Here is a 27,673-nt window from a genome sequence, read left to right on the forward strand (position 1 = left end):
TAGTCATTAAATGACAGGTAACCTTGGATGAGGAGCCATTAGTAGCCACATTAACATATTAGTCTAGTTGAAGTAGGTACATGGGTCATATTTGGGCGACATATATTATCTAAAGCAAACTAATCTTTATATGTTTATGCTTAAATCTATATGTTCTTATATTCACTTCTGTATTTTTTAATGTTCACTTGAGTATTATCCCTATACTACAACTGTATTTATGCAGTATTATTTTAAGAGGTATTTACCCGCTGGTATATTTGATATAAGGCAGGGGTCCGAATAAGGTCCTTGATATGACTAATATGCGTTATAAGTTTTACCTATATCAATAGGTCCATAAGAGACCTGCTAATTAGTCTGTTATGATAGCATCTAAAATCATAAAATGAAGGTTTCAGAAGTGTACCTTTTTTCAAATATGTCCTTCATTTATACCATTATATTGTATTGTATAGGGCTGCAACTAACGATTATTTTCATAATCGATTAATCGGCCGATTATTTTTTCGATTAATCGACTAATCGGATAAAAAGAGAATCAATAATAGCTTTCTATGTTTTAAATAAAATCCACATAATGAGTGTTACAAATATAAACTTCAGACTAAAACTTTACACTAACACAACTGTTTCTTCAATTTTTATGCAGCAGAGCACAGTTTTATAATTAAACAAAACCACAAACTGTTTGAAAAGAGGTAGAACTAGAAAGAGTTAGACTATCACTGTTAATAACATTCTGTTATTCACTCTTTCAGAAACTTAGCATTGAAAAGCAAACATCTCAACATGTCCACATGCTTCTGGCTAAGGCTGGTTCTCTGTTTGCAGCTATATTTCCTGCAGCAGAGAAAAGGCTGTTGAGTTGTATAAGTAGGGTTTTGCCAATTTCACCAAAGTGGGATATTTATCTTTGTTAGCTCTTCACCAATGCTAAGTGTATTCTACCTTGGCAAGGGGCCTCTCAATAAAGTAACCCTTGACTTCATTCTAACATAAAAATATCTTGAATATCTATATGCAATGGTAAATAACCAGCTATAAGGTTAGGGGAAATATCTAGTCCGCTCTAAAAATAACAAATATATACTTATAAAGGTTGAATCTGGTACATATTATCACAATTTATTAAAAATATAAAAAAAAACAATACAAACAAAATCAAAAAGCGCTAAGGACTGTATATCAATAATAGGACAAAGCCTTACATATTTATTTATACAGTACATATAATCAGCAATAGCAAGCAATACGCTAATAATTGTGCAAACAGATAATAGTGCAAATCAATTTAAATATCTCCTATCAATCTAGGGGCTAGGTGTAAATAACAAGCTCAGCACTATATAATGAAAAGCATAGTTCCAAATCCCCAGATTTAATATAAACAATCCAAATGATGACTATTATATCTTGGTTGCACATAAGCCAGGGGTAGTTGTAAACTTATACTGTCCTGAAAAAGTGAAAAGTAGACGTCTGTAGACGTCCTTTAGGCTAAGGACATAACCATAAAACACAATACCATATGCAGGAGTTCATTGGAGTGAAGCAGCTGGTGTTGTGCACAGACCAACTAATTGCAAACCGATTAATCGATTATGAGATTCGTTGACAACTATTTTCATAATCGATTATTATCGATTATGACGATTAGTTGTTGCAGCTCTAGTATTGTATTATCTGAATGCAAGTCAATTGTACATTAAGTTATTTTCTGTTTGTTTTCAAATGTGCAAAACCTTAATAAAAAGTTTAATTAAAAAAAAAAAAAAAAAAACATTAAATACAGTATATTTACATAATCAACAAATGGATGAAAAAATAACGATGAATTAAACCTCACTCTGTATTTCAAATACATATTAGTTTTTTTCTGACAAGTTTCCTCCATTTCCCCCTTCCCTGTATTATGTGACAGCCAATCACAAAATGCATATACATAATACACTCTGAACCCTTGCACATGCTCAGTAGGACCTGGTGCCTCAGAAAGTGTGCATATAAATTGCATTTACTATCTGAATCATGAAAGTCATTAATTTTGACTTTAGTGACCATCTAAAGATAACTCACCAGCAAGATCCTCTACCTCTTTACATTGGTACAACGGTGGCTTTGTTAATGCTGAGATTTTATAAATACTTTATAATAATAATAATAATAATAATAATATTTACCTAATTATTATTTTATAAGAAAAAAATACAGAACATAAAATGTAAAGATAAGATGCTATTGGTCTGAGTTCTCTGTAACTGATCCCAGGGGTTTTTAACATAAACATTTCTCAGCTGGTATATTAAGATGTCACACAGGCAGAGCTGGCTGTGTTTATCTACTGGATTAGGAAATAGCTATGATGTTGTTTTGATGGGTACCTGCCTCCTCTGCAGTGTCTAGTATCAGACCTGGCACACTTGCCACCACCCTCATAATCATCTGTGATTGGGACAAGTGATAAGCTGTGCTTAAGATACAGCTGTATGTCATGAAGTTCAAATCCACTTGTATCATCATTCTGCCCTTCCCACTACATTGTATAACCTACTGGGCACACACCCTGCCAAAAAGCAACAGACAGAATCTACATCAGACACAGGCAAGTCAAGAGAAGATTGTCATAGGATCCTTTATGTTAACCCCCTGCTGCAACACATTCATATGCAGTGTATGGCAGTCTCAACATACAACTCCTGCACCGTTTATTATGCTTTAAAATATATATATATTATTTTGTAACGGTAAACATTGCTTTCTATACATGATAAAAACATGTAAGTAAAGTAAAGTAAGTAAAAAAAATGTCTATCACGCATATGACAGAATACAATTAAACATGTTAACCAACACAAGGCTCAACAAACACCCCAGAGTACCCAACTAAACGACTGACTGCCATGTCTATATAAACCATTATAAATTCTATTCTGACACTTGCTGATGGCAAATTAGGACTCAGAGGCCTATCTATCAAGCCGTCAAACTATGCTGCATTCGCCGGCACCAATACGTTCGCCTAACATCGCGGCCGTGGACCTGAATACGATCTCCATATTTATAAAAAAAAGCCGGCAAAAAGCTGCGCACCAAGTACGGGGTGATGAGCAGCGGACTGTTGTTAACTAACAGTCATCGATCTCGCTGCTATTCAGCTTTTTACCGACTTTATTTATACCCTGTCCCTAAACACCGGTCGCCACTATACTAAAATGTTTAACCCCTATGCCGCCGCTCCCCGACTCCGCCGCAACCTAAATAAAGTTATTAACCCCTATCCCACCGCTCCCGGAGCCCACCGCAACTTTAATAAAGCTATTAACCCCTATCCCGACGCTCCCTGAGCCCACCGCAACTTTAATAAAGCTATTAACCCCTATCCCGCCACTCCCGGACCCCACCGCCATTAAATAAATGTATTAACCCCTAAAGCCCTGGCCTCCCACATCGCTACCACTTACTAAACCTATTAACCCCTAAACCGCCAGCCCCCCACATCGCCATAAACTAAATTGAGCTTTTAACCCCTAAACCTAACAACCCGCTAACTTTACATTATAATTACCTCATCCCTATCTTATAATAAATTTAAACTTACCTGTAGAATTAAAATAAACTATATTAAACTATTAATTAACCTACCCTAACTATTATACCAAAATTAATTTAAACTATATTAAAATATTAATTAACCTACCCTAACTATTATACTAAAATTACATTAAACTATATTAAACTATTAATTAACCTTCCCTAACTATTATACTAAAATTACATTAAACTACAAATTAAATTAACTATATTACATATTTAAAAACCTAACCCTACTCAAATTATTTAAATCTACTATTAAAAATTACTAAGTTACAAAAAAATAACAACTAAGTTACAAAAAATAAAAAACACTAACACCTAGATTTAGAGTTCTGCGTTAGCCTTAAAAAGCAGCGTTGAGGAGTCCTAACGCTGCTTTTTAACGCCCGCTGGTATTTAGAGTTTGGCAGGTACAGGTACAGGTTAATATTAATTAACCTACCCTAACTATTATACTAAAATTACATTAAACTATATTAAACTATTAATTAACCTTCCCTAACTATTATACTAAAATTACATTAAACTACAAATTAAATTAACTATATTACATATTTAAAAACCTAACCCTACTCAAATTATTTAAATCTACTATTAAAAAATTACTAAGTTACAAAAAATAACAACTAAGTTACAAAAAATAAAAAACACTAACACCTAGATTTAGAGTTCTGCGTTAGCCTTAAAAAGCAGCGTTGAGGAGTCCTAACGCTGCTTTTTAACGCCCGCTGGTATTTAGAGTTTGGCAGGTACAGGTGTACCGCTCACTTTGACTCGAGGCTACCACAAATCCCCTTACGTCAATTGCGTATCCTATCTTTTTAATGGGATTTGCCTAACACTGGTATTACGAGTCTTGGAGAAAGTGAGCAGTACAGCCTCTACCGCCAAGACTCCTACCACATAAAAAAGTCAGTAGTTAAGAGTTTTATGGGCTAACGCCGGAACATAAAACACTTAACTACAGTGCTATAAAGTACACTAACACCCATAAACTACCTATGAACCCCTAAACCGAGGCCCCCCCACATCGCAAACTCTATAATAAAATTATTTAACCCCTCATCTGCCGACCAGACACCGCCGCCACCTACATTATAGCTATGAACCTCTAATCTGCTGTCCCTAACATCGCCAACACCTACATTATATTTATTAACCCCTAATCTGCCCCCCCAACGTCGCCGCAACCTAACTACACTTATTAACCCCTAATCTGCCGCAGATTAGGGGTTAATAAGTGTAAGATTAGGGGTGTTTAGACTCGGGGTTCATGCTAGGGTGTTAGGTGCAGACATATTTTTCTTTCCCCATAGGAAACAATGGGGCTGCGTTAGGAGCTGAACGTTGCTTTTTTGCAGGTGTTAGGTTTTTTTTTTCAGCCAGCTCAGCCCCATTGTTTCCTATGGGGAAATCGTACCCGAGCACGTTTTTCCAGCTTATCGCTACCGTAAGCAACGCTGGTATTGAGGGTTGAAGTGGAGCTAAATTTGGCTCAACGCTCACTTTTCTGAGGCTAACGCAGCCATTCAGAAATCTCGTAATACCAGCGTTGTTTAAAGGGTGCGCTGGAAAAAAAGGCTTGTTAGCAATGCAGGTCTTTACCGACAAAACTCCAAATCTAGGTGATAGTTACAAAAAAATAAAAACACTAAGTTACAAAAAATAAAAAAACACAGTATCAAAAATAAAAAGAATTACACCTAATCTAATAGCCCTATCAAAATAACCCCCCCCCCCCAAATTAAAAAAAACCTAGCCTACAATAAACTACCAATGGCCCTTAAAAGGGCCTTTTGCGGAGCATTGCACCAAAGAAATCAGCTCTTTTACCTGTAAAAAAAATACAAACACCCCCCAACAGTAAAACCCACCACCCTCACAACCAACCCCCCCAAATAAAAACCTATCTAAAAAACCTAAGCTCCCCATTGCCCTGAAAAGGGCATTTGTATGGGCATTGCCCTTAAAAGGGCATTTAGCTCTTTTACTGCCCAAAGTCCCTAACCTAAAATTAAAACACACCCAATAAACCCTTAAAAAAAACCTAACACTAACCCCCCAAAGATCCACTTACAGTTTTCGAAGACCGGACATCTATCCTCATCCAAGCGGCAGAAGTCCTCAGCGAAGCCGGCAGAAGTCTTCATCCAAGCGGGCAGAAGTCTTCATCCAGACAGAATCTTCTATCTTCATCCATCCGACGTGGAGCGGGTCCATCTTCGACGTCTCTTGAAGAATGAAGTTTCCCTTTAAATGACGTCATCCAAGATGGCGTCCCTTACATTCAGTTTGGCTGATAGAATTCTATCAGCCAATAGGAATGAAGGGGGGGGGAATCCTATTGGCTGTTATGATCAGCCAATAGGATTGAGCTTTCATCCTATTGGCTGATCCAATCAGCCAATAGGATTGAGCTTGCATTCTATTGGTTGATTGGAATAGCCAAAAGAATGCACGCTCAATCCTATTGGCTGATTAGATCAGCCAATAGGATGAACGCTCAATCCTATTGGCTGATTGCAACAGCCAATAGGATTTTTTCCCCCTTAATTCCTATTGGCTGATAGAATTCTATCAGCCAATCAGAATGTAGGGGACGCCATCTTGGATGACGTCATTTAAAGAGAAACTTCATTCTTCAAGAGACGTCGTAAGAAGAGGATGCTCCGCGCAGGATGTCTTGAAGATGGACCCGCTCCGCGCAGGATGGATGAAGATAGAAGATGCCGTCTGGATGAAGACTTTTGCCCACTTGGATGAAGACTTCTGCCAGCTTTGCTGAGGATTTCTGCCGCTTGGATGAGGATTGATGTCCGGTCTTCGAAAACTGTAAGTGGATCGTCGGTGGTTAGTGTTAGGTTTTTTTTAAGGGTTTATTGGGTGGGTTTTAATTTTCAGGGCAATGGGGAGCTTAGGTTTTTTAGATAGGTATATATTTGGGGGGTTTGGTTGTGTGGGTGGTGGGTTTTACTGTTGGGGGGTGTTTGTATTTTTATTTACAGGTAAAAGAGCTGTTTTCTTTGGGACAATGCCCCGCAAAAGGCCCTTTTAAGGGCCATTGGTAGTTTATTGTAGGCTAGGGTTTTTTATTTTGGGGGGCTTTTTATTTTGATAGGGCTATTAGATTAGGTTTAATTCTTTTTTTATTTTTGATACTGTGGTTTTTTTATTTTTTTGTAACTTAGTGTTTTTTTATTTTTTGTAACTTAGTGTTTTTAATTTTTTGTAACTTAGTGTTTTTTATTTTTTGTAACTTAGTTGTTATTTTTTGTAATTTAGTCATTTTTAATAGTAGATTTAAATAACTTGAGTAGGGTTAGGTTTTTAAATATGTAATATAGTTAATTTAATTGTTAGTTTAATGTAATTTTAGTATAATAGTTATGGTAGGTTAATTAATAGTTTAATATAGTTTAATGTAATTCTAAAGGTAAGTTTTAGTTTATTATAAGATAGGAATGAGTTCATATTTAATGTAAAGTTAGCAGGTTGTAAGGTTAATTAGGTTAATAGCTTAATTTATTTTATGGCAATCTGGGGGGCTGGCGGTTTAGGGGTTAATAGGTTTAGTTAGTGGTAGAGATGTGGGAGGCCAGGGGTTTAGGGGTTAATAATTTTATTACAGTTACGGCGGGGTCTGGGAGCGGCGGGATAGGGTTTAATACATTTATTTAGTTGAGGCAATGTCGGGGGCAGCAGATTAGGGGTGTTTAGACTCGGGGCTTATGTTAGGGTGTTAGGTATAAACGTAATTTGTTTTCTACCAAAGAAATCAATGGGATATCGGGCAGCAACGAACATAAGCTTTCACTGCTTTCAGACTCCCATTGATTCCTATGGCATCCGCGGTCTCCAGGGTGGCGGATTGAAAACCAGGTATGGTGGGCCAGAATACTGGCGAGCGTACCTGTTAGAAATTTGATAAATGGCAAAAGTAGTCAGATAGTGCCGAATTTGTATTCAGAACATCTGTAATGATGTAAGCATCGATCTGTGTCGGATTGAGACCGGCGGATCATATGTTACGTCACAAATTTCAACTTTTGCCGGTCTGTAGGCTTTGATAAATAGGTCGAATCAAGCTCACCACAATTACGCTGCAGAATTCCGTCGTATTTGCAGTTGACCGCTTGATAAATATCCCTCTCAGTGTGTTATTTTAAGTAATTTGATCAATATCAGTCATGTAATCTGTTTGAATAAAAAGATGCGCCAGAAAAGTTTTTCGATATAGTGACAAAACCGGCTAGATTTGAGTACAATCAATAGCACAGGGTGCAATTTCTTTTGCATGTCCTTGCTCAAAGAATAACACACAATATAGTATTACAAGTGGACAGTTAAATATTTTAACTACAGCATCTTAAAGTGGCCAAAGCTTTTTAGAATGTCCCACTTTTACTGGATAGCGCAGGGAGCACTATGAGTATATTACAAAGCGGTGAGTTGCACAATACAAATTACCTCTGTAAAATGTAGCCCTTATTAAGACTTAGGGGTTGATTTATCAATGTCTGGCGGACATGATCCGCTGTAGCGGATCATGTCCGCCAGACTTTGCTGAATGCCGACAGCATACGCTGTCAGCATTTAACATTGCACAAGCAGTTCTGGTGCACTGCTTGTGCAATACCGCCCCCTGCAGGAGGTGTATGAGTTAAGGAGCAGTGGTCTTAAGACGTTTCCTTCTTAACTCCTGTTTACGCCGAGCCTAAAGACTTGCATGGAAACAGGGGTATTTGGCCCCATTCGAGCCATGATAAATCGGCCCCTTAAAGTAAAATATTATTGTTATTAAAAGTATAGAACAGGACTACATGAAGAACCGCACTACTAATTTTATCCCATAGAAGTCTTATATGTAAGGCATTTAGTGCACCCACTCTGTTCAACATGCAGATGTTATTGAGCCCTAAACTATTGCATAAGTGATAGATAAAAAAAAAAAAAATTGGACTTTTAATATGAGTAAAAAAATAGAACAGCTATTGATTGCTCTTGAACAATGTTAACACACATTAGCACTAATACATTTCTTACTCCACTTGTAATCTAGGTCAACTTATTTGCAGATCTCTGGTTTACACTCTTGTAGGCATATATTTAATATAAATGGCTGGAATAAAACTGCTAATCACCCCATAACAACTGAAGCCCCCATGGAACGAGGATAATATGGGGGGAAAGTTACAGGTGGTGGAATAATTGCATTGGGGGGGGGGGTGAGATAGTCACAGCTGGTAAAAGCTCCAATAGTGGTGATTAGCGATAACCACAGTTTGGGTGCAGAATTTAGGATTAATAGTGGTGGGCTATTTTATTTGGCTTTACTGTGGTGGGCATTTAAAGGTGGTAAAAGGAGTCTGCTTCTCTCTTTTGCATTATTCCATTATTACAGTCACATTATGGCCGTGGAAACATTACCAATGAAAATCTTAATTTAAAAGCCTGGAAGAATACTGTGGATTCAGCCATACACTTCCAGCCAGATGGGTGTTTGTATATAGATGTAGGTAATATTATTTAAAAAGGAAATTTGCTGCTGCACTCTGACTAGCAGGATATGCCAAGACCAGCCGTACTTTCATGACAACTGGGTTTTTCTGTCTACCAACCTATCCTGTTTTGGAGGGTTATAAGGACTTTTGTTGCGGATTCCTGACCAGTAATTAAACGACATGTTAATTATTTTGTAAATGTTGTACTAGAGGAAGTGACACCTCTATATGAGTTTATTAATATTATTTATATTGTGTGCTGCTGTTTCACGCCCATATGCTGGTTTCGTGCCTGACTAGAAACAGATGCATTGAATTTCTCATAAAACAGCAATAAAAAAATAATAGAAAAAGTCTGTGACCCTGAATTAAAAGGGGCTCCCGTTCTCCTGTGACTTTCCTGAAATATGGATCATTTTACTCACATTCGATAGTTTTGTATCAATATCTCTCTCTTTCTCACCAGCTGCCAGTACCACACAGAATCTAACGTACGCACAAACTGAATTCCGCAAGATGACAAATACTTCAAAATACGGTTACCTGAAAACGCACAGAAAGATTCAGCTAAACAAATTAACTTAAGTGTCTTCTTACAATCCAAAGACCAAATTCATTATTGTACATTATGAGTTTGTTTTAAATATCACAAATTCAGTGTATTTTTTTTTTTAATGGGAAAATATCAGCCAGTTTACATGTCAACCCTCCCACAATTTCACAAGACATATATTTTATTTCAAGTTAATGAAGAAAAACGTATACCCAATCATGTGACTGGAAAATATACCTGCGATGCATTATGACATGTAAGGTTTGTTTATTTAAAGTGATGGTAATTAATATAGTTGCACAATCGACTTGTTGAAAGTACACACTATGGCCATCTAATCCGCTAAATTATAATTCTTATTTAAATTATTATAATTTATAAAATTATATTTTGTTACTATTACAGATTTTTCTGTGCAGCCTCTGGCCCTTATATTCCTTATTCTGTAGTGACGTAAAGATCGGTCCCGGTCCCACCTGCTCTCTACGTAGACTGTAAAGCGCACTTAAAACGCATGTGCAAAATCTCTGCAGCCGCTCCAGTGTAAAAAATAAATCACGAGATTCATCATTTACTTGTAGATCTGGGAGCTGTAGAGAAGACTGCATTGAGGAGATATTGTGGATAAAAATTAATCTTAATAGTTTTAAACATTTATATAACATTTGATTTAAAATATTAAAAATAATATTACAGCTTTTGGAAAAAGTGCATAAATACTGAAACATTTAAGCTTTCTAAATTCACGCTATTACAGCTTCCAGTGATGCTGCAGATGCCTTCCGCTTTCACACGTACACAGTCATTCAGAATCACTGTTTTACATATGAGTAGTAGGGAATCCTCTTTGTCCGGTACAGTATGTGTATTAGCCCATGCGTTTGACCCATTTGGATATTTAAAATATTTGAGCATCACAGTATTTTTGCAGCTCTGCTACGTCATGCAGCCCATAAAAATGTACAAGCCATGTGGCTAAAATGATGATTGGAGAAACTGTGAAAACGTCACCAAAAGAAAAAATAGAGCATCGAGGGGGGCGGCACCATGGGCTGAGTTAAAATACAAAACCTTTTGGGATGAGTTTCAGTGTTAAAGGACCAGTTCACTCAATCTAAATGGTGTTATTTAGCATGATTATCACAGTATGATTAAAAGGAAAGGAGAAAACTTTTTTATTTAGTTCAATATGCCATATTTTTAACTTTTTAGTTTGCTTCTTAGCCTTTCTGCTCGGAAACCCCGGAACACCCTGATAAAAGGGTTGTGTTTCCAAAATGTGTAACCCTGCCCCTTGGCCTATCAAATATCTTTATTCAATTGCATGCTAAATAGCAGAGAAGCGCGCTCTCTACATCAAGGGAGCGCACACACGTGACGGGGGCGCGTTTCAAAGGAATCCAAGTGCATTTCCAACTGTCAGCAGTGCGGGTACAATTGTATCTTAGGGATTACGGGTCTAAGTCTACTGTCAATTGCGGTTAAAAATATATGGTACATTACGGTGACAAGAACGGGGACAAGTGATCATTGGTTGTACTGTACTGTCAGTTGCAGCTAAAAATATATGGTACATTACGGGGACAAGTGATCATTGGTTTGTACTGTCAGTTTCGGATAAAAATATATGGTATACTACGGGGATAAGTGATCATTGGTTGTACTGTCAATTGCGGCTAAAAATATATAGTACATTACGGGGACAAGTGATCATTGGACCCAGCCTGTACTATATATTTTTAGCCGCAATTGATAGTACAACCAATGATCACTTGTCCCCGTAATGTACCATATATTTTTAGCCGCAATTGAGAGTACAAACCAATGATCACTTGTCCCCGTAATGTAACATATATTTTTAGACGCAACTGACAGTACAAACCAATGATCACTTGTCCCCATAATGTACCATATATTTTTAGCCGAATTTGACAGTACAGTACAAACCAATGATCACTTGTCCCGTAATGCACCGTATATTTTTAGCCGAAATTGACAGTACAGTACAAACCAATGATAACTTGTCCACGTAATGTACTATAAACCAGTCATAACAAATAACCAAATACAAAGGTTTGTACATGTCAGTTACCTACAATAGCCTTGCCAGCAGATGGGGACCATTGTAAGTATGTTTTGATGCAAATTAGATAAAGCAATATAAATCAACTTGTTTTGCTCATTAGCAATTTCATGCAATTTGATCACAAACTGTCTGTAGGAAAAAAAATGTTTTGTTTCCTGCAATATTATTAACACCTGATGAATAATAGCATGTGGGATAAACACATAGTAGAAGTGCCACTCTGGACCCACAGTGCACTGCTGGTCACGAGCAGAACCAGCCGCTGATCCAGTCACCAGCGAATGTAAGAATTAAACACACAGTATAGCAGTGTTGATAGTAAAATAACTTGCTTTAACGGATTAGAGCATGTTATTTGTTTACTGTTATGGCCCTTAAATGGTAATGAGCTCAATGTAAACTAAGCACAAATTATAATTGCTTGGGCTCCCACTGACTTCAAGAAGAAAACAAATTGCTGTTGTCATAATGTGATTAATACAGACAAAAAAAATATAGATTTATAAACTGCCATAGGGTGTTACCTTTTTTGCAGCCGATTTGATGGTTATCAGCCAGATAAAAGTTATTAACACCACCAAGGTAAAGTAATTAATAGTCAGCACCCATTATTCATTTACAGTGTTCTCCGCACAAACGTTTCTTGGAACTATGAAGAAGTTGGGTGAGGGCAGTGTATAACTGCAAGATTATAACACTTTCTGTGAATTATAAGTGTTACTTAAGCTACACAAAGCACAAATGAATGGCAGGATTTAACATAAACTGATTAAAATTAATATTGGCTAATACTGGCTTACAGTTTTGCCAGTAGTCAGTAAAATTAACTGGGTGGTTTGCCCATGTTAGATTATGAGTGGAGCACTAAGTGTATTGTGATAAGGGTATTGTGTTGCTCTTTGTGCATGTCTGAAATAGCGTGTGTATTACGAGTTGAACGTAAACACGTTCATTTGAGCGCAATCAAATTTAAATTCGGGTTAGCACGACTTCCTAGCTCTGGTTAACTTTTATACAAGACAAAAAAGTGTCATAAAACACATCAAATATACATTTAAAAGTACAGTCACACTTATAATAACACTGTCTGATAAAATTATTTTAAAAAAAGTATTGCATTAAAAAGCTATAAGAGCTCAAAGATATGAGGTCTCAAGTGTTAGAAAAAAGGCAGGCAAAGGGCTTTAGCATAGATACATATATATACTTACACGTCTTTATGTATATGTATGTGTATTTATTTATATATATATATATAGATGTGTATACATATGTATTTATGTTTTTAATGTATATTTACTGTACATATTTCACATTCCAATTTTCTTAATTTACAGGATAATGTCTTTTTATTGTAAATACATATTTAGATATATGTATATAACTATACCTGTGTATCTATTCCTATAGATATATAGGTATAGATATCTATTTTATATGAACAGTATCAGATATATATAGAAATATATATTTAATAATAAAAGGTACATTATTTTTTATGTGAAGAACATAGGAATGTAATATATTGTGCATCGGGTTTTCGCAATCTAGATTTAAAGGGACAGTTCACCCAAAAAATGTCTCCCCTTTAAATTGTTCCCAATGATTCTTTTTACCTGCTGGAGTGTTTTAAATTTTTTACAAGTAGCTCCTTTACCCCTATTTTGGCATTTGAAATAGCTGATTTAGCCTGTGGTATCCCAACCTATACTGAAAGTTTCTATACTGGAGTATGTTCTATTGAATAGCTTAAGTAAACACAGCCAGCAGAAGAGATTACACTCTCAGTGGGGGGCATGATAGTTACGTAATAAAATGATAATTTTCCAGACAAAGCTTTGGCTTTCTAGACAAATATTAGATAAGGAAGCAAGTCTGTGTACATAAAGTGAAAACATAATGAGATCTGATATTATCTGAAGCTCAACCCATTGTAATAGGCTGTGGTTTAAAAGCACAAAACCAGCTACTTCATATACACAAATAAACCGAAAAATGCAATTTCTTATACATTTTGTACTCTGCAGCTGGTATTGAAAGTCATTGAAAATACATTCATATAAAAACAATTTTACAGTGTACTGTCCCTTTAATGCAGTCTGGTAAGCGCACATGACAATTTTGGAATCTTAAGCTGCATTATTGAAATATTAAATATAAAATATTTTTTTAAAAATAATACAAATTATAACAAATTATTAAACTTACTGTAAAAAATATAGATATATTCTATGGATTATTTAGAATATGTTACAGTATGTTTAATAAATTTTAATATTTTTTATATATTTTTTTAACTATTTTATATTTAATATTTAAATAAGGGGTTTAGTTGTAGTTTTTGCGCTCCATTGAAGTCTACAGGAGAAGTTAACGCAGTCTTTTTTTTTTTGCATATCGGGTTTACGCTTGAAAACAAACTTTTTACTTTCAGCTTGTATTACGAGTGTAACCCGACGTGCTCAAAAAGAATGCTGTTTTACAATTAAAATAATCTAAATAGTGCTATTGATACCATAGAATACCACTTTGAATATAAGAATTCTAATATTTTTATAGAAGTTATTTACAAAACAAATTGCCTCTGAATTACACTTTCTAGTAGTTTCTTTATTCTTCCAGTATCATTCTTGGTGCATATAGAGAAAATGGTAAGCATACAAGTTTGACAGTTAAAACTTTTACATTGTCTATACAAGAGTAAACTACTAACATTATTATTATTATTATTATTATTATTATTAAAAATTATTTGTTGAGCACCAATAGATTCTGCAGCGCCAACAAACATGTCAGGGGGGACAAAAATCTCATTTGGCTTGGAAAAAAAAGCTCTAAGGATTTGTACTATATGTGTTGTATAAGAAACATACACTATTATTGTAGAGGGATTATTATGGCTATAGATATGTGTAACATTAGTATATAAATATTTCACTAAATCTGCTCCACTTATTTATTTTAAAAAAAAGTATCTTAAGGAAGCGTTTTCAAAAAACGCTGATGTAATAATTTTCCTTGAGTGCCTATTGGTTACAAAAAGAAAGAGAATTGTCTGTGATATACAGAGAAGCAAGCTGTTGTGAGATAAAATGAACACAAGAGCAGGTTTCACACATGTGACACAGGCAAGGAGATCTTTTTGTCCTAGAATAGTGCATTCAAATAAAATATATCATTCATACAGCTAGCAAGCATTTCTTTACATTCTTACAATTACATTTCAAGCAGTTTCACCGAATTTCATTTTCGTTTTGACAAAATGACAAACAATTAATTTATGAAATAGCATATTTATTTTTTACTGGAATTTACCACTATGCAGTGTAATACATGTGTTTAATTTCAGAAATAAAATATTTTTTTAATAAATGGATAGATAGATAGATAGATAGATAGATAGATTGATAAATGATAGATAGATAATAGATAGAATTAGATAGATAGATAGATAGATAGATAATAGATAGAATGGGATAGATTTTTTTTTTTTTAAACTACGAAATATAGGATTATATGACTCAAGAACTCTTAATTTAGTGCATTTATCTTATTGGGTGACAAAATTGCAGTTAAGGGTTTTATTTTTAAAGGGAGCTTGAAAACTCTTTAAAAATATACACAAAACAAATAATGTTATTGATTTATGTATTTTATATTTTTGCATGTATCGAAATTTACTCTAAAATATTAAATTTATAACACCTGAAAGCTTGGCCTCCACCACTAAATGTAACACAGTCCCCAAGTTCGGTCATACAACGGCTTACCCAAATAAGGGAACAATCTATTACAGTCTGCGTATGGTTAACCAGACGGATTTGATCATAAATTTACATTGAAGTCACAGATGATACGCCTTGAAGGGTTAGTAAAGTAATGGATTTTAATGATCTATACCATAAATGATGTAATTTATTTCTAAAGAAACAAAAATAAAGCACAAAAAGCTCAAACACAAAATGTATAATGTGACTGAATTAGCATGACAACATGCAAGAAATACAGATCCCAAGGGTGTATGTGCTGAATATCATTGTGGGTATAAAGCATTTAAAGCAGACCACTCTTACACTGAAAGTGTGTCCTGTCTCTTGGATTCTGCGCAAGTGAGAGAATTAAAAGTGGAATTTTGGAAATCTCAAACACAACACTGCAAGAGAGTGACTGTCAGCAAATTGATGTTAGGGCACAGATGCGGTGAATTCCATTTTTAATGCTTCACACCCAGTGTCAGGTGACAACCAGTCACAATCTTTAATTTATGAGTATCATCTGAACCTAAAATTTATGTTAAATAATTTGTTTTCCTTTTTACTGAATATATTAGATCAATAAATACAGTATGTCTAAAGGCTATTTATCCTAAGGTCTTAGTTTTGAAAAATACCTCTAAAACGCAATGTTATGTTAAAAATGTAAACAATATGTTCAAACCAGAAATATATAATATACATATTCTTATAATATTTTTTCATTTGATTATAAAATTGTGTTTTTTAAAACTTCTAACATGTTCTTTATGAAAAAAAAAAAAAAAAATTTTAATAAAGAAGGAATATAGCATTTACACATACATTATGCAATTGTTATGCGATTTTTCCATTTTTTTTAATATAACAAAATAATAGCATTTACTTTATTACTTTATTCACTGAAATGTATATATATATATATGTGTGTGTGTGTGTCTAATATGAAATCAATCCAACAAATAATATGAAATTGTGGAAATGGACCAAGACTAGAAATTGTATTATAAATGCAAATAAATCCATGATTGGTGTTACCAGGTACAAGTTACAAATAACTGTAATGAAACCTTTAGAAACTATAATAGAAAGTCTTTAGGGACATGTACTTTCAAAAACATAATTCAAAACAAAATATAATCAAATAGCTTTAAAGAATGTCCCATCCATAGTTTGAAAATATAATTATAATTGAGTTTTAATTATTTTCCCTTCACAAACTTATGATTCCAAGATGAGCGATTAGCAGTAGGTTTATAAACTGACACAAAAAGTGATTTGCATATTCTGTAGGGTAATTTTAATGAATTGACATGTTACAGCAACATAACCACACAATCTGGTGCCTATATGATTGGAATGTTTTCTTTATTAAAATATCACATTTATTTGACACACATAAATTGATATTCATTCGAAATATAATTATCAGAAAAATAAAACACAAAATCCAATAGTCCTTGACAAGTTGATTCCATATCTTTTAATAGGTCTGTTAACATATTTTTGTTAAGTAACTCTACACAATTTAAATATGTAATCTAGGCAAACTATTATTGATGTTGTATTTTTACTATACAGTACTGAAGTAAAAGGATGACAAGCTATTTGAATAAAGTCTTCATAAATATCAGTATGTGCCTTCCATTGTACCTGAGTTAAAGTGATGGTAAACTTGATCGTTATGGGACAAAACTGTGTAACTATGATATAAATTTAACCCCACTTTCATTCATGAATTTCTTCTCTTCAAAATAAGTGTTTTTATAGCTTATTACCCTGATTTACTCATACCGCTCCTCCTCCCATCAACTATCTACACTTTTTTTTTATTCAGTAACTTTATCTGGCCAATTGATTTTCTGGATTTTAGGCGGCGGAGTCAGGGATCGGTAAGAAAAAAGAAGCACATGCGCAATTGATCCAAGGGGCATGCTGTGTAAGGACTTGGCTGCCTAAAGGCCAGAAAATCAATTGGCCGGATGAATAAACGTCACTGAATAAAAAAAGTGTAGATAGATACCGAGAGGAGGAGCAGTATGAGTAAATTGGAGCGATTAGTTGTAAAAACACTTTTATTTTGAAGAGAAAAAAAAATCATGAATGAAAGTAGGGTTAGTTTTATATCATAGTTACAGTACAGTATAAGGTAATTGTGTATGATGCCTTCTGCTCCTCAGCTTGCACAACCAGAAGTATATTGTGGAGGTAAAGCATCTTAATATATTATCTAGATACAATCTTATAGTTTGCAGAGAAAAACAAAATAGAACTTTGAATCATTGTGAAAGTCATTTGCAATTCTTCGCCTTCTTTTCCGTGATTACACAAAGGTTGACGGGGAAGTCCACAGTGTTAATGAGAATCTTCTAAATCTAGAAGCCTTTGTGATTTAGAAGACAGGAATCGTGGCAAGCTGCTGAAAAGGTTTCTGTATGAATGCAGTGTGTTGTGATGACAAGAAACAAGAAAAGCTAATGGTTGTTAATTTAGCAAAGTACCCTGGAGTATTTTTTCTTTAAGAGAGGTCCTGATCTTCCTTGGACACCAAGATTCCAACAAGCAATATTGGGAAACATCTTACTACAGTTCAAGAGGTCTGAGGGCAAGATCAGGTATTCTTCAGTTATACTGAAAGATGGCCAGAGTGGAGCCAAATGCATAAAAAAAAGATATAAATAACAGAGTGGTAGTAAAGACAAATACATGCTACACTGTCACCATCATAGAGGAAATGATAATGTCTTGAATAGACTTTACTCCAGGCAAAATTATTAACTTTTTTTTTAGTTGGAGAATAATGGATATTAGTAAGAACATTTACACTATTTAGAAAATGTTAGGTAGAGTGACTAAGGTAATTTTCATCAAACAAACACATCCCATCTACTAAAGCTTTTTAGAAAGTCCAGTTAGTGGATTGATGAAACATTGCACCTAACGGTAGCAATGCATTTTACTGAAGTAAAAACTTTAAGGTGGTCATGAAGAAGGTGCTTAAATATATATATCTTCATTATCTGGCAATATGAATAAGGATGCTGAAGAGTATAAACTAGGAAGATAAATTTAAAGCCATGTCATTTATCAAATGTTCCAAATAGCTCCAAATGCTGACACGATGCATTGCTTTAGATGGAGTGAAGACCAATTGATGAGAATAAAGATAGGTCAAGCAATGATACAAGGGATACTTTTATTAATAACAGAAGAACATATATGATTTTAGTTTTTAAGATCGATTCTTATTATTAAAAACAAAATAAAACAACAACTTATGAATGTTTATAATAAATATTCCTAATAGAAAATGTGTGACTTTGCTTGTACTGTAGTCTCCAGTTTTCATAAAACTCAGTATTGTATAAAAATATGGTTAAATATACAGAGATGTACAGATACAGAGAATACAGAGTACCCCACAATGACCTCTGAAAAGATAAGTCACAATGTAAATGTTTCGTATGAACCAGTGCAATAGTATGTCCTTTCACTGCATGAGCAGATCAGAGGTTAAGTAATGATGTCAGGGATTTACACCTGTCTAGGCACGATGTACTAGAGTTGATCCATACTGGACAAGCCTCTATCATTACTTTATTTACACTTGTGATAAATGTGTTTTTATAACCCAGCGTCATGTCTTCTTAGACATTCTATCCAGTTTCTGACCACGCAGGGCACTAGATGCTGAGTGAATAGGGTTTTTTCTGGAGCAGAAAAAACTGCAAATGTTCCCTTCTAAGTATATGTATATATGCAAAGAAATAATCATAAAATAAATCATACAAGAGTAGCTAGAAGAAACCACACTTTTGTCAATAAATTTACTGTATGACTTAATTCCTTGTGCAGAATAAAATTCTTAATAGATTAGGCAGAGGGCATTCACCAGCTTTATTTTCTTGCTCAAGAAAAATAATCTGTTGGCGCTTTACAAATAACTGCTAATAATAATAATCATTTTCTATTTAAAAAAATGTATCTTTCTGAAAGTAAAATATATCTTTCTTCCACTATTCTGATTCACTCAAGGTCTAACCAATGCATTCAATTAGATACACCATGTAAAATGCTAAAAATGTTCCCCTCGTGCTTTTCTGAAGTAAACAAAGAATACTGACCCTACATTTCCAAACACTTAGTACACTAGATGCTAACTGGCCAATTTGGTCCCAACATTATTTTGTTATATATAGTAAAAGTAGTAAAATCTCCAATTTAATCCTTTTATCTAATTGAAAACACAGCTGATGCTTTTCACTCATCACAATTTTTTTACAATGTGACTAAATGCCGTTCCTTAGAACTTTTCCCAGGAGAATTTAAAAAAATGTCTAAACATAATATTTAAGTGCATTAAGTAATACAGATAATTGAACTTATGTTTTGCTTTATCTCTATTTAAAAAAAAGTCATTTTAATGTGATTTTCTAACTACAAAATCTGTAATCAGGGTATATGTTAACTATTTAAATAGACACAATTGATGTTAAACAATAGATAAGTAATAACTCTAAAGATTATTGCATAACTTTCTATTTTGTTATTAGTTGTGTGAAGTTATACAATATAATTCTATAAAAAAAAGTGTTAAATCAAGATTTGTCATTTTTAAATCTTTTTTTTTGTGTGTGTGTTAGATCGGAATTATACACATTTTAAAAGGTCAAAATGTATGAAATAAATGACATTTGAATACAATATTTGCACAGGAAAACAAATACATATTTTTGTATTACAATTTGCACGATATTCTTAAACGGACACAAAACACACATTTTTTCTTTCATGATTCAGATAGAGCATACAATTTTAAGCAACTTTCTATTTTACTCCTATTATCAATTTTTCTTCATTCTCTTGCTATCTTTATTTAAAAATCAGGAATGTGATGCTTAGGAGTCAGCCCATTTTTGGTTGAGAACCTGAGTTATGCTTGCTTATTGGTGGGAAAATGTAAGCCTCCAATAACCAAGCGATATCCATGGTGCAGAACGTAAAATGGCCTGGCTGCTAAGGTTTACATTCCTGCTTTTAAAATAAAGCTAGCAAGAGAACGAAGAAAAAATGATAATAGGGGGGTTATTTAGAAAGTTGCTTAAAATGTCATGCTCTATCTGAATCATGAAAGAAAAAATGTGGGTTCAGTGTCCCTTTAATATCATTCCATTTTAAAGCTAAACGACTAAAAAAAAAGAAAACAATTTTTTTGGGGGATAATAAAGGTTCTTGCCATTTGGTATAAATATCTTTTAACAGAGTTTTACCTGGGTTTCCAAATTATCCTCACATCTCTACAGCATCTTTTTTAGATCTATACTACCATGAAACAATACTGAATTCCTTGGTACAATTATGCTAAGAAATTCAATAAGATTTAGCACACAGTCATTACAATTAGGGAGCGATTCTCCCAATAAAATACAATGCTGTATATTTGTACACAGGGGAATTGAAATAATAGCTTCTAGTGTCGGTAGGCAAGCTGCATTAAAGTTACATTAAAACTGATCTGTAAAACAGATGTCCCTGTGCTTAGAATAAAGAATGTTTGTTTTTGCATTTGTGAGGTGTACCACTGTTCACCAATGAATCAGTAGGAGTTCTGCTTATCAGCCAATGAGCAAACAGTCCCTATAGTTCAGTTGTACAAACACGTGCACTGTACGTGCCTAACATTTACCTAACATTTTTTTCATGAAAATATCTTCAAATAGGGCTCTTTCATATACATAACAGAACTTTCCAGAGTTTAATGTCCATAAAAATATTCTAGTTTTTCATGTGTTATATATTAATTCAGATCACTATACTAACCCTTTTTAAGATGGTTATAACTTTGGAGCACAATGCCCAATTTGGCTAATATATAACATTCATGTAATAATTGTCAAATTGGTTTATTAATTCCCATGATTATCATTGTTATTATTAACATTTATTTTTAAAGTGCAGCAAAATTCTGTAGAGTTGGATATACAGTAGAGAAAAATGTTTTGGACCCACATATGAGACTCATGGTCAAAGCTGCAACCCAAATATGGGACGAAAGTAGATTAATATACTTTTGCTTCTTATTAAAGCACAGAAAACATGAGCAATAAATTTGGACATATTGGCTCCAAAATGGTGAAATAACTATTTTGTGCCCATGGACCATAATGTATGCATTATAACAATATTTGTATCCAAGCTGATATCTGGACTTAGTTCATTGTATCATATGGAAATGCCATTTTTAAAATCTAATAATTTTTTATAGAATTGTGTAGGTTTTTATGTATTTTCTTAAGATTAGACATACTCAGTTAGTTTATTATTATGCTAATACTATTGTGTATTTTGAAAATTAAAATAATATCATTTCTGTATTATACATTAAAACAAATTCATAATAAAAAAACAAGACATTAAAAGTTTTTTTTAAAAAAAGTCTATTAATGTTTATAATCAATTCTCCCTAAATATTTAAAAGGAAGGGAACTGTGTATCCATCAACTGTGGTATAATTTGATCACTCTTTGTGATATAAATGATCTCTTTGATGATGTTGAGTAAATCTCCCAGGAGAGTCAGTATAAACTAAGTATTTCCTGCTTGTTTAGCATTTGGGTGAAATATATATATATTGTTGTAAATTAAAATGTTATGCCTATATATAACTTTTGTATTTTAAATGATATAAACATATTATTTAAAGAATTGCATTGAACCCATTCTACATAAAACATCTGATTCTAATTTCTAATTCTTGTTTCTCTAGGGAGGTTACATTTTAAGTGGGTATAAATTGCTACATAAAAATATATAGGGGGGATTATGACACCATTAACCATCATCATTTAAAGTGCCAACTGTTATAAGAACCTCCAAAGAAAATGTTTTTCTATTAAAGCTATGATAATGTTTTTTATTTAATGTTGCCCCCCCCCCCCCCATTTTTTCCCCTTTTTACAGCTAGGTCATATAAAATATTCACAGAATCAATTATAGACTTTATCTGTCAATAATCTTTTCATCCCATCAATAATCTTTTATTCTTATCACCTTTAAATATATTGCACTGCTCTCAATTTTTTGTGTGCTAAATGTTAAAAAAATGCGTGCGTGCATTTATAGACACACACACACACACATTTGTTCTTTTGGATGGATAAATGAAAATATATAACAGAATCACACACATACATATAGAGAAGGAAAGCTTACTTCCCATATACTATTACGACACTTCAGTGAATGCATTATTGTATAACATATATTACATATTTTTAGAAAGTTAGACTGAGATAAAGAGTGATAGATATTTCAGGGAGTTATGCCCCTTCATCAGAACCGGAAATACAATTTAAAATGAGACTGTTGAAAACCTTTTCTATGATTGAATGTCTAAATCAAATAACTGTGCTGATCATGTAGGCGCATGGCCATTGTGCATGCGCATATATATCTTGAAACAGATTTACACTATGTAGTTGCTTTGAGACAAACATTCACACAATGTGTGTGTGTGAGCAATTACTTCTAGTTGAGTGGGTGAGTAGGAAATTAAGCTTTTTCCTACTCTTAATAGTTGCCGGATAACCTGTTCTCTCTGACTAGTAACTTTTTCTTCCACTACTGGTATTTCCAACTGTCTGTCTGTCTGGCTAAAATGATTAAATAATAGAAAATATATGGGAGTTAAATCATGTTCCTGGATATTCAATAACTTCAGAGTCTTACATTTAGCAGTCCCTTTCAAGTCCCTACAAACTATTAACATCAAAGCGAACTGCCACTTAAAAAAGCCGTAAAATTTGAACAGTGTTTTTACTAGTTAGTATATGTATGCTATAGTGATTTAAATTGCCATACTGTAACGTTTCTTAAAAAATATCTGTTACCTAAATATTTGTAAAACAATTATTAGACCCTATGTAAAATAGTATTTAGTGTGGTCATAAATTACATAGATAAATAAATTATAAAAGTCGGACTGTTAATGTTTGCTTCAGTGGGGAACGTGGAGTTAAATAAGTAATAAAAATTCATTTTTTTCAGTTGAAAAAATTTCAGTTTAGTTAAGTAGCATATAAAAAAATACAAATGTCACTTAGCCCCAATCTATTACAATGTGCATTCTTTTTTTTTCTTAGCACATTTAAAAATGAAACTAAAGATACATAACAGGGGGGGGGGAATTAAAGAATGACCGGTTAAGCTAATTGAAGGCAGAAATATCTCCTAATTACCAGTCACAAACGACAGTACATATGGAGTCATGCAACGCAGTTTCAAAATACTATGATCACATTTCAGAGCCATAGGAGGACATGTTGGATTTAACGTAAAAGCATTAGATAAGTCAGGTTCTACATCTAACACTACTCCACCTGCAATATCCAGTAGAATTTATTCTCCTTGGTTTTCCCTTTTGACATCTTACATACATAGAAGCTTATTGATTACTAATGGCAACAAATACAGAAATGTACAATAAATAAATTTCAGGGCATTTAATACTTTAACAAGTTACAACTTTAACCTTTACCCTTACTGCAACTATAACAACATTTGTACATATATATATATATATATATATATATATATATGTGTGTGTGTGTGTGTGTGTATATATATATATATATATATATGTGTGTGTGTATATTTTACATCAGAAGGTATGTAGTATTTTTCGCCACTTTATACAGAATAAGAAGCTTGTGTGCTTTACACATAAAACTCTCTTACTCTGGGTGTGTAACATAGAGTAAAATAATGACTATTAAACATCTGAGTTTATTCTGGCTTAGCCACAGGTTTTTGTATACAAATAGTTAACATTTTCTGCTTTAGCTTATAGTATAGCTGTGTAATTTCATACTAAGCCTGAGTTAAAAAATAGAATAAAGATAATTATACTTAACTCTTCATTACTATAACCATACATATACAACCATAAATAAATAAATGTTTTGTTTTTATATATACATAATGTGTCTGCTTTGTATAAGCCTTAGTAAAATGATACTTCTTGTTGAATTTCATATTATACCACAAGCTACTATAAGTAAATTCTGCATATTTCTAAATCAACAACATTAAGTGTACTTGTTTATTAAAACACACATTTGTTGTCATTTTAGAAATTGTTGTGTTTATTTAATTTATTTTCATCTTTCTTGGGTGTATAAATATTTTGTTTTGTTTATAGCTAGAAAATGATTTTGTTTATTTATAAAATGTATATTCAGAAAAAAATAGACAACTACCTGCAGAAATAACATATAAAATATAAAGTACAGCTATTTAACGCTAACATTTAGAATACCCTGTTTGGCAAATAATGATATATTTTTGTATTGTATCAGTTCTCTGAGCTCACATACTAGAAATATGCTTAGTAATATATATATAACTTAGTATTTATTTGGAATTTAGAGATTATGTGATTGTATTATTTTATAAGTGTAATGATATGATACAATATTATAAGCATGCCACACATACAAAGGTTAGTGAGAAAATAAATACATCTTCATGCTTGGTAAATATTATTAACTGCACTTACTGAGATGGATCAGGGGGGCAAACCTCTTTGCTATATAGAAGACCACACTATATTATATGCCCATTGTTACGTATACACAAGAAGAACTATGTTTCACCAATAAACACAAAGATGTACTGTATATTTCCTTTTTGTTTTTTAATGGCTGCTTTATACAGACTATGCACTTGCACTTATAGTTACAACCTGTTTTTTAATATGGTAACAGAATGTACAATATATTTAAATGGAACTATTTATTCACACACATATACATATTTTTTTATTATTATTATTATTATTATTATTATGTTGTATGAGAAGGGACATATACTTGTTTCCTGCAGGTGGTAGCATTATTATGACCTCAACTATAAAAAAAATAGTACTATATATTTGTATTATACCAAAGTAATGTTTATTAATCAAAATAAAATAATAAAATGGAGATCAGCTTTGTGAATAAAAAAAGTAATCACTCCATTTCACAAAGGATCAACATGTTACGGTTTTTCCAACATTGTATTCTCTGTTGTATTTATATATATATGTTTGTACTTCTTGTGATGCACCACATTGGTTTAATTTGTCATATATATATATATCATGCCTGCATTAAAAAAAAAAGGTGTATAAAAGAAATATAATGTATAATACACTCTTATACCCAACATATATACCTAGATCACATACAAGCTTAGTGCAGAGTATAAGGCCTATTAATCTACTCCAGCAAGTTGTCATAAAGCAGGTAAGTAAACAGCTCATACATATACTGGTTGTACCTTCCCAGCTAAGGGCACAATGTAAATCCTAAACCATTTATATAAATTAATTTGCACATGCTGGTTACATCCCCCAGCCGGGGGGCAAACACTGATGTATTTACTCACAGCTGCTCTTAGGTCTCTACTTATGACATTGAAAAGTGAAACTTCCATTGTGAACCAGCTACATTTCCAGCACTCTGGGCAAGTGGTCTACAAAGTGAGGCTAGTAACCTCCAGACCCTATAGCCAGGACTAACTCTACTGACCCCATAGCTATCTGCCCTTACAGCAGTAACAGCCTTCTTATGGATGGAATTAAAGGGCACAGCACCCCAGATTTGTCCTTAAGATCACTGTGCATAACAATATAGAAAGGAAACTCAAAAAAATATAAATCCAGTTCTATGACATTCAAAAGCCAGATGATCCTGCAAATCATTCTGACAAATCCCCCAATGCCTGTATATGCCATGTGGTCCCCCGTGAGGATAAAACATATTTACATTAAATACAAATAGCCATGTACATTTATTCAAGCTACTGGTTTCTATGGGACTAAAATGCATTTGCAAGGCAACCAATGGGTTAAGTCCTACATATTATTTACAGAAAATCAATCAATACAATGTAAAGTACCCTAAAGTTCTGAGCAGAGTGCCATGCTGCATGTTAACCCCTTACATAACCCCATGCCCACATGACCATACAGATCAGTCCTCGCTACACAAAGTAACAGCACCCAGTGCCATCCCAGACTTACTTGTGCCCCAGCTGGGGGGGAATGGCTCCTCCTGGCTGCTCCGAGTCACGGGGGTCCCGGGCCTGGCTCATGGCAGCCACAATCATTCAGCAGCAGCAGCAGCAGCACTAGCAAATCTCCCGACGGCTGCAGCTCAGATCGCTCCACAACTAGGATAAGAAGACAGCAGCAGCAGCAGCCTGTCAAAACAAACACGCCTGGGACTGAGAGACGGAGAGACTGACCACTCCCCCCCCAAATACTGCATGACCTGTCCCAGCTCCCCTCCCAGTACTCTCATGTCACCACTGGGGTACCTAGCAGTGACCACTCCCCCCCAAATACTGCATGACCTGTCCCAGCTCCCCTCCCAGTACTCTCATGTCACCACTGGGGTACCTAGCAGTGACCACTCCCCCCCAAATACTGCATGACCTGTCCCAGCTCCCCTCCCAGTACTCTCATGTCACCACTGGGGTACCTAGCAGTGACCACTCCCCCCCAAATACTGCATGACCTGTCCCAGCTCCCCTCCCAGTACTCTCATGTCACCACTGGGGTACCTAGCAGTGACCACTCCTCCCCAAATACTGCATGACCTGTCCCAGCTCCCCTCCCAGTACTCTCATGTCACCACTGGGGTACCTAGCAGTGACCACTCCCCCCCAAATACTACATGACCTTTCCCAGCTCCCCTCCCAGTACTCTCATGTCACCACTGGGGTACCTAGCAGTGACCACTCCCCCCCAAATACTACATGACCTTTCCCAGCTCCCCTCCCAGTACTCTCATGTCACCACTGGGGTACCTAGCAGTGACCACTCCTCCCCAAATACTGCATGACCTGTCCCAGCTCCCCTCCCAGTACTCTCATGTCACCACTGGGGTACCTAGCAGTGACCACTCCTCCCCAAATACTGCATGACCTGTCCCAGCTCCCCTCCCAGTACTCTCATGTCACCACTGGGGTACCTAGCAGTGACCACTCCCCCCCCAAATACTGCATGACCTGTCCCAGCTCCCCTCCCAGTACTCTCATGTCACCACTGGGGTACCTAGCAGTGACCACTCCCCCCCAAATACTGCATGACCTGTCCCAGCTCCCCTCCCAGTACTCTGATGTCACCACTGGGGTACCT

General features: G+C 34.5%; 1 protein-coding gene across 4 annotated transcripts in view; it reads right to left on the reverse strand.

The window, feature by feature from the left end:
• The window catches only part of RBM20 (RNA binding motif protein 20), a 415,808-nt gene extending 389,043 nt beyond the window's left edge, over nucleotides 1–26,765 (reverse strand). For all 4 annotated transcript variants that reach the window (XM_053692751.1, XM_053692749.1, XM_053692750.1 and 1 more), the window contains exon 1: nucleotides 26,555–26,765. In XM_053692751.1, coding sequence (XP_053548726.1) covers nucleotides 26,555–26,640 — 86 coding nt within the window. In that variant the 5' untranslated portion in view covers nucleotides 26,641–26,765. The remainder of the gene's footprint in view (nucleotides 1–26,554) is intronic.
• Between the last annotated feature and the right edge of the window lie 908 nt (nucleotides 26,766–27,673).

Source organism: Bombina bombina, chromosome 9 (assembly GCF_027579735.1).
Source record: "Bombina bombina isolate aBomBom1 chromosome 9, aBomBom1.pri, whole genome shotgun sequence".
In the NCBI taxonomy this organism is placed as follows: domain Eukaryota; kingdom Metazoa; phylum Chordata; class Amphibia; order Anura; family Bombinatoridae; genus Bombina; species Bombina bombina.